This window comes from Helobdella robusta, assembly GCF_000326865.2.
Source record: "Helobdella robusta unplaced genomic scaffold HELROscaffold_11, whole genome shotgun sequence".
Taxonomy (NCBI): domain Eukaryota; kingdom Metazoa; phylum Annelida; class Clitellata; order Rhynchobdellida; family Glossiphoniidae; genus Helobdella; species Helobdella robusta.
Genome location: NW_008703617.1, coordinates 478,233 through 487,770, shown reverse-complemented (window position 1 = coordinate 487,770; position 9,538 = coordinate 478,233). Strand labels below are relative to the sequence as shown.

At 32.3% G+C, this 9,538-nt stretch overlaps 1 protein-coding gene across 1 annotated transcript; it reads right to left on the bottom strand.

Annotated features, from left to right (window-relative positions):
* Positions 1-3,546: 3,546 nt before the first annotated feature.
* Positions 3,547-7,209, bottom strand: HELRODRAFT_186652 (hypothetical protein). The gene is made up of 12 exons (XM_009012618.1): positions 7,094-7,209; positions 6,707-6,783; positions 6,519-6,599; positions 6,301-6,416; positions 5,751-5,872; positions 5,588-5,654; positions 5,100-5,220; positions 4,762-5,017; positions 4,525-4,663; positions 4,296-4,436; positions 4,120-4,172; positions 3,547-4,013 (listed from the first exon to the last, which is right to left on the bottom strand). The coding sequence occupies exons 1-12, from the start codon at positions 7,116-7,118 to the stop codon at positions 3,886-3,888; spliced, it is 1,326 nt and encodes a 441-aa protein (XP_009010866.1). The 5' UTR covers positions 7,119-7,209; the 3' UTR covers positions 3,547-3,885.
* Positions 7,210-9,538: the final 2,329 nt, after the last annotated feature.

Genomic DNA, 9,538 nt, shown 5'->3' with positions numbered 1-9,538 from the left:
CTCTCCCTCTCTCTCTCTCTTTTTTCACTCTCTCTCTCTTATACTAGCAAAAATAAAAAATACCTGTCCAAAAACACAATCACCATATACACATAACTAACCCATTTATAAATACGTACATGCATACAAACATACACACACACATATATACACGCAGATACAGACATACAAACAAACACATACACACACATACATACATACACGCAGATACAGACATACAAACAAACACATACACACACATACATATACGCAGATACAGAAATACAAACAAACAAACAAACAAACCTACATACATACACGCAGATACAGACATACAAACAAACACATACACACACATACATACACGCAGACACAGACATACAAACAATCACATACACAAACAAACCTACATACATACATACCGCACCATACAAAAGTATGTACCTCTTTTAATTGGGCCTAGGTACTAATACACAATACCTATCATTATAAGCACAATAGAAAAGCTATATATAAATCATCGTTAAAAAATCATTATCATCATCGTTATAAAATCATTATCATCATCTTCATTGCTACAATATCATTATCATCACCATCATCATTATCATCATCATCATCATCAGGATGGTTAAAACATCTAACAATACACACATATCACCATCATCATCATCACCATGGTGGTTAGAACATCATCATCATCATCATCGTTATAAAATCACTATCATCTTCAGAACCTAGTCGACTAATACAATCACTACTGCTGCTAAAACTACGGCTACTACTGCTGCTACTACAACTACTGCTACTACTACAACTACCGCTACTACAACCACCGCTACAAAAACTACTGCTACTACAACTACTACTACTGCTACTACCACTGCTACTACAACTACTTTTGTGGCTATAAACATCAACCACCACCTCAGCATTATCATATCTTTATATCGTTATTTATAGACATATGTTGCTATTTTTGTGGTTGTTGTTGTTGTGGTTGTTGTGGTTTTAACTTCGGTATTGTTGAAACGCGTGATAATTTCTTCCTAATCAACGATTTGGTGTATATAAACAAACATCAACAATATCAACTACAACATCAACTACAACTTCAACAACAGCAACTACAACATCAACAACAACATCAACAACAACTACTACTACAACATCAACAACAACTACAACATCAACAACAACATCAAAAACATCAACAACAACTACAACTACAACATTAACAACAATAGCAACAACATCAACAACAATAGCAACAACAACATCAACAACAAGTTAGTGTTTTAAGTTAGATTTTATTGTCTTCGTCGTAATCAGCAATGCATTAAAAGTAATCCATACATACCGCCTCCCTATATGTATGTACAGTCTTGTTGATGTTGTTGTTGATGTTTATGATGTTGTCAACAATGTTGCCGATGTTGTCAACAATATTGCCGATGTTGTCAACAATGTGTTGATGTTGTAAACAATGTTGCTGGTGTTGTAAACAATGTTGTTGGTGTTGTTAGCAATGTTTTTGATGTTGTCAACAAAGTTGTTGCTGTTTCAAACAATTGGTGTTGTTAGCAATGTTTTTGATGTTGTCAACAAAGTTGTTGCTGTTTCAAACAATGTTGTTGGTGTTGTAAACATTGTGTTGATGTTGCCAACAAAGTTGTTGATGTTGTAAACAATGTTGCTGATGTTGTCAACAAAGTTGTTTTTGCTCTAACTGCTGATTATGAAGTTTCCGATGTTAATGTTACTGAGGTTTTATGTGTGTTTGCCCTAATCTTTTTGACACTAGTATAATTACTACAATTGCCACATTACAACCTACAATCTCTACGCCAAAGCATCAGCCAAACAACAATAACGACATTAAAAACAACAACTCGAACGGTGACGCCAATAACACTAACGCAATTACAATACAGCTGATAAGAAATACATCTACCTCTCTAAAATTTTAAGCCATACATTTGAGATTTTTTGACATTTAAAATCCATGCAAGACTTCAAACACACATTTGTTCTTGTCATGCTAGAGTATTCTTGAAAAATTACAATTTGATGATTAGTAACACTACTACTACTACTACTACTACGACTACTACTACTACTGCTACTACTACTACTACTACGACTACTACTACTACTGCTACTACTATTACCACTATTACTACTACTACCACTACTACTACTACTATAGCAATAATAATAATAATAATAATAATAATAATAATAATAATAATAATAATAATAATAATAATGACAATAATAAAACCAAAACCATACCTAAATCAACTTTCCATCCAATAACTCCATGTACAATAAATTTGACTATCCATATATTTATTATATATATAATCCGTTTACGATTACCAATAATTAATGAATAATTTTAAAAATAATTACTAAGATTGACAAGATTATTAATAATAAAAATTATTTTTACTATAATAATAATTATTATTATAATTATTATTAATATTATTATTACTCTATTAAACAAAAACACAAAACAACGACGAAAGAGCCCCTTTAAAATGCAACGCGACAAATTTTTCAATATGCTTATAGGCAATTGTCATCAACATACGTACATACATACATACATACATACATACATACATACATACATACATACATACATACATACATACATACATGCATACATACATACATACATACACACATTTATATGCATGCCATATACACGTGTGACAGTGATGCTCTAACTGAATATGCTGTTGTTTGGAGATTATGTATGTATGTATGTAAGTATGTATGTATGTATGTATCTATGTTTGTTTGTTTGTTTGTTTGTTTGTTTGTTCTTATGTATATCTAAATCCCTAACTCCAATACTTTTCCACACACAGGAATGAAGTGGTGATGCATTTAAAAAAAATTTCTTTTTCTCATTTAAAATCGATAATAATAATCGGAGAAAAAATTGAAAATCTAAACAACAATAACAATAATACTGAATAATAATAATTATTATAATAATAATAATAATAACAATAGCAATAATAATAACAATAATAATAGCAATAACAATAATAACAATAATAATAATAACAATAATAATAATAATAGTTGTTATTCGCCGTCCATATAACAAAACATCTGTCCCGCAATATTCTGAATTGATAGCGAACACTGATGACGATGATGATGATAACGATGTCAAACATATAGATGATGATGATGATGATGATGATGATGGTGGTGACGATGATGATGGTGACGATGATGATGATGATGATGACTACTAATACCATTACAATTACGACAATATTGAAAAAGTTGGTAAAACTGACTGCCTTTGCAATGATGATGATGATCGTGGTGGTTGTGATGATGATGATGGGTGTGGTGGTGATGATGATGTTTCTAATGACCGATAACATTCAATCAGACGTCTGACCGAATGACAGCTCTGATCAAACTCATCAAAAGACATCCCTTCAACATTCATGTAGTGATGTACGTGCGCCTGTGTGTATTTGAATGTGTGCGTGTGCGTGTGTGTGTGTGTGTAATTATAATTAATTAGGTGTTATTATTATTATTATTTGCCATAATGTTAAAATTTAATCGTCCTAAGTTCGACGTTATTCCTACAATTAACATACTAACTAGCAATCGCTTGATTAGCATAATTCTCATTATCATAATTTATTCATAAGTTACTATTAATTCACTTATTCCTTGGATTGTTTATTCGTTCATGCGTTCGTTCATGCACTCGTTCATTCATTAATTCATTCATTTGTTCATTCATTGGTTCATTCATTGGTTCATTCATTGGTTCATTCATTGGTTCATTCATTGGTTCATTCATTGGTTCGTTCACGCGTTCGTTTGTTCATTCATTGGTTCGTTCATTCGAGCACAAACTCAAACCTTCCTTGTGTATAACTTTAAAAATCTGCCGTTCATATCTTGGAAGTTTTTCCATAGAGAGCTGTTGTTGGAGAGAGAGAGGAGAGAGTGAGAGAAGTGAGGAGGTGGAGTGGAGCAAAGACCTGGATGAATGAATGAATGAATGAATGAATGAATGAATGAATGAATGAATGAATGAACGAACGAATAAATGAATGAAAGAATGGGCGAGTGAATGAATAAACTAGCCAGTCTTCCATCCATCTTGGTTCCAGTGCACAAACTTTAGTGTCTTCTTTAATCTTTTGTTTTCAAAATACAATCATCATCATCATGACCAACATCATGATTATCATCATCATGACCATCATCATCATCACCGTCGTCATTATCATCATCATCATCGTCATCATCATCACACTGACCTATCTACATTTCTTCTGATGTCAGAAAGTTCGACCCTGCCCCGGACCAAGAGGGCGCAGGCCATGAAGACCCCAGTTCTCGGGTCAGAGGTCATCATCTGGTGGTCAGGCGAGTAAGCCTCAGTGAACATGCTGTCCAATCTTGATGATGATGCGGATGATGATGATGATGATGATGGTGTTGATGATGATGATGTGAGATAACCGCCACCATTGGCGTAATCATCACCTCTTAGCACTTCCGGTTTCGTCAGAGGAGTTTAAAAGTGGACTCTGCGATGAGAGGATGAAGTGCATGGTCGGGTAGGGAACGAGATTCATCGTGATCTCGTTTAGATCAACATTCAGACTTCCGTCAAATCTGGAGGAGCTGTGAAGATAATGATGATGATGGCGAAGATGATGACGACGATGATGATGACAATGATGACGATGTTGATCATTACCACCATCATCATTAACGCTCACCTAGTCAAATTCAAAATCATATTGGCCACTATGTTATTCATCTCATCAAACGCCAGGCCACCATCTTTACCACCATCACCACAGCCACGTCTAGTGGCTGACGATGACGACGACGATGATAATGACGTCATTTTTGACGACGACGATGATGATGATGTCAGTAGCGATGATGATGATGATTGCGGTTTCTTCCCGTACCTACTCGCTAGCTTGTTGCTACTACTGCTTATCTTCGTAACGATATTGCTCAAGGCCTTATAATTTATTACAAGTATCATAATTATCATTAACAATTATTATAATATATATTGTTTTTATTATTATTATTATTATGACCTGATTTTCAATCGGAAGTACGCAGTCGGCGTGGTCGGTCAGGTGACTGAGAGCCAAGATGGCGTTGTACGGTGAGGTGATGACGTCATCGTCCTGGGATGGAAAGATGGGAATGACGAATCTGGATCGACGAAATAAAAGAATGAAATTATCTATTCATTCATCCTTTCACTCTTTCACTCTTTCATTCATTTACTTTGTTTTATTTCAATTCTTTCGTCCATTGTTTAATTTATATTGTTTCACTACACATCAATCAAGCAACTCAATAATTAACTTAAAAACTCTGATTTTTTTCTTATTTATTCGTTCGTTAGTTCTTTCTTTCATTCATTCATTCATTCAGTCATTCGTCCATTCATTCATTTGTTCGTTCGTTCGTTCGTTTGTTCGTTCGTTCGTTCCTTCATTCATTCATTCATTCCCTCATTCATTCATTCATTCATTCATTCATTTATTCATTCACTCATTCACTCACTCACTCTCACCTATAGACATCCTGATAATCGTCCTCCAACTGTTTCAATATGTAAGTTCCTAGACCGGATCCTGTACCTAAAAATAATAATGACAATAATAAAAATAACCAGTGACGTCATAATTATATTATAATACAATTATAATTATTATTATAATTATTATATTAAGAACCTCCACCCATTGAGTGAAGCATAAAAAAGCACTGCAGACAGTCGCAGGTTTCAACGGCTCTTCTCACACAGTCCCTTAAGTCTTCATCGTGCTTGCCGCCATATTCAAAATGGCCGACGGCCCTATTTGATTGGTTGATGGATTGATTGGTTGGTTGGTTGGTTGGTTGGTTATTTGGTTGGTTGATTGGTTGGTTGGTTGGTTGGTTGATTGGTTGGTTGGTTGGTTGATTTGTTGGTTGATTGGTTGGTTGGTTGGTAGATTGGTTGGTTGATTGGTTGTTTGATTGGTTGATTGGTTGGTTGGTTGATTGGTTGGTTGATTTTTTGGTTGATTGGTTGGTTGGTTGGATGGTTGATTTGTTGAAATATTCAACCAAGTAGTCATTCATTACGTTGGGTCCTTCGATCAGTTGTAGTAAAAGCTGCAGCAGTAGTAGTTTTCATTCATTAATTCAAAAGTCAAAAAATCAATCATTTGTTCAATCCATTGGTCATTCCTTCATTCATTTCTGCATTTATCGGTTTATTCACTCATTCAATCCACAAACCAATTATTTCCAGATCCGGAAAAATCCTTAATGAGTTGTTGGTGTTTAAAAATCGATCCCATGTTACTCTTCGTCATCCCATCGACCACACCTTCTTCCATATCCACAAGAACTGCCTGGATGAATGAATGAATGAAAAAATGGATGGATAAATAGATAGTTGAAGGAATGAATGGATAGATTGATGAATGAATGCAACAATCATAATCAATACCAACTCTAGCTTTTAACGTTGTCTGACCTCTTTCATTATCAACTTGCTCAAAAAAACTATTCACTGAATCAACTGAACTTGTCTTCTGACAAAATAATTGAAACAAAATAAACGTAATATTAATTACGGATATAATTATCAATTATAATTATATTAATAGTATTTATTTAGTAATATTATAAGGCTACTGACTTTAGTGCACAAAGTTTTATGTTCTTTCAAAGCCAAATCCCAAAATCTAGCCCCAATCTGATTGCCACACTGACCGACTTTTGGAATTGGAGAAAAATTAGTTTGGTAAAAATTGAAATCAGTTAGGCAGGGAATAAGAAAAATGTGAAAATTTCGGAAATATTACACTTAAAAAAATAAATATTACGGTATCAGAGTACAAACATGTGTAAATATGGTAGATTATTTATTTATAATTAAAAATTATTTCATAATAATAACGACAAATAAAATCTTAAACTCATTGGGACATGTGTTTGTGCAGTTTGTTTACCATAGTAACCACCTTGCTAATTCGAAATATTCAACTAAAATCGTCATTATTCATGAATATTTTATTGAATTAACCTTGAATGACAATTGATTGAGTCATTAAAATAATTTAATTTGATTTAATTCAATAAAATCCGGAGTATTTTGACGACGAGAATAACAGGAAATTTAAATCAAATTTCAAATTGTGAGAACACCTGCAAAGGTGTTATCTAAAAATTAACTTAACTTTTAAAAGTCATAAAATGCCAAGATTTTATTTTAATAAGTTTTTATTTATAAAAATACACATAATTAATATTAACTAGAATAAATATATAACGGCTTTCGCTTATTTTTAACGATGCTTAAAACATTGTAGTAATTCTATTTAATTCTATTCAATAGAATTATTTATTATTAAATTATATCTATTAATTTGAATATAAAAATTGCTTTCGGTCCGGTGAAATCCGGTGGCTTACTGAAGCCGAAGGTTGGCTTACTAGGATTGAACTATAGTCACCTTTTTTTGCACTATTCGATCATGTTAAAAATTTGTTTGCTTATGAAATTAACGGCCTAAATAGATCAAAATTGTTATTTGAACAACTATCTTCTTTATATTCAATGAATATTTTACATTCTGCTGGTGCTCATAGAAACTGGTTGCTGAAATCATACGTTGGCTTACTGCAGTGGCTTACAGGGTTTCATAGAACTCTTAGGATAGCGGTTTTTTGTACATATAAAGCTTTAAATAAATCAATATATTCATATCACAATTATTTTTGTCAATATAAATATAGAAATTGCTTTTGTCTGGGCTTACTGAAGCCATAGGTGGCTTAATCGGATTTTTATTTTCGTGTATATTTTCTATGAGATCAATCAATCAATCAATCAATCAATCAATCAATCAATCAATCAATCAATCAATCAATCAATCAATCAATCAATCAATCAATCAATCAATCAATCAATCAATCAATCAATCAATCAATCAATCAATCAATCAATCAATCAATCAATCAATCAATCAATCAATCAATCAATCAATCAATCAATCAATCAATCAATCAATCAATCAATCAATCAATCAATCAATCAATCAATCAATCAATCAATCAATCAAATCAATCAACCAACCAACCAATCAACCAACCAACCAACCAACTAATCATTCAATCAACTAATCAACCAACCAATCGACCAATCAACCAAATTGAATGAACCAAATAAACGAAAATAAATATATAAAAAAAAATGTTTTCAAGGCTTGTTCAAACTCGAACACTTAACAGTACATATCTACAAACAATTTCTAGATTTTAGTAAAGAAAGACAAACACAATAGTTGCTTTTATTTGAAATCATTCAAAAATGAAGTGACGGTTAATTAAAATTTTAAAAACGTCAATTTTTTTTAAAATTCGTATTTTAAACTAACAAATATAACAAAATATCGACCGATGAAAAATAATTATTATCCATTATTATTAAACACACTCCTTAGTAGTTCTCGGAGAATGATTCACGCAACATGAACATTTAGTAAGGACAGTTCTCAGCATAACATAATGACTAAATCAACATACCAAACAGTAATTATTTATACATGCATATATACAAAATAAATCAAGAAATATTCAAAAATTATATAACCATATTAAAAAAAACTAGAAACCAGTCAACATTTAATAAATAAATAGACATTATTAAAAAGACTGTTCAAAAAGGTACAATTTAAGGCGACGACGAGAATGAAATGTAGTTTGTGTTGTCGGTGTGGTGTTGTGAAGCGAAAACAAACAAACACATCATAAAAAACTTGTAAGAAGTCGCAAGAATAGTAATCAGTCACCTACCTACAATTAAATTACTCTCAGGGCCCTAGCTTACTTATAATCATTAACTCAACTCACCTACCTACAAATTTGTATTTCTACGTTTTAGAAATTTTAAACGTTTCAGGTATTTTATTTTACAAATTTTAGCGTTTTTATTTTACTTTAAACTTTTTAACTAATGTTAAGCCCTAGCCTACCTACGATTGTTTAACTCATCTCAATCCCTAACTTACCTATGAATTAAATTAAGTCCGGTAAAGAAAATAGATAGTTGAAGAGAAACATAACAACGACACCGAATGAATGGATGTTGTGTATGTGTGTGTTGTATTGATGTATGTGTGTTTAAGTGTGCGCACGTGTACTCTCCAGACACTTCTTATTGTCATCTTCGAATTATCATCGGAACGATCATCATGAGACCACCGTCTGAAACGTGCTGACGCCCACCACAACCCACCTCTCATCATTCTGTAGACAAATTTTTTTATTAGCGTAGTAGTAAATGAATGTTAGAATCTTTGAAGAATAATTATATAATGAAAATAATGGCGAATAAATAATATTTTAAAATAATAAAGAGAGTAAAATGTAAAAAAAACTCACTTTCGTCCATTCGACAAAGGCAAAATGTTGAAAGCCTGAGTGAGTGAATGAATTAATTAATTAAGTAATCAATCATTGTTTCAAT

What these genes read in the sequence shown, in the direction of transcription:
- HELRODRAFT_186652 (XM_009012618.1), bottom strand. Translation starts at nt 7,118, where the DNA reads ATGACTCAATCAATTGTCATTCAAG. An exon ending in ATAAAACTTTGTGCACTAAA is followed by an intron (nt 6,600 to 6,706) that starts GTCAGTAGCCTT and finishes TTATTTTGTCAG; the next exon opens with AAGACAAGTTCAGTTGATTC. An exon ending in ATCAGAAGAAATGTAGATAG is followed by an intron (nt 4,173 to 4,295) that starts GTCAGTGTGATG and finishes TGAAAACAAAAG; the next exon opens with ATTAAAGAAGACACTAAAGT.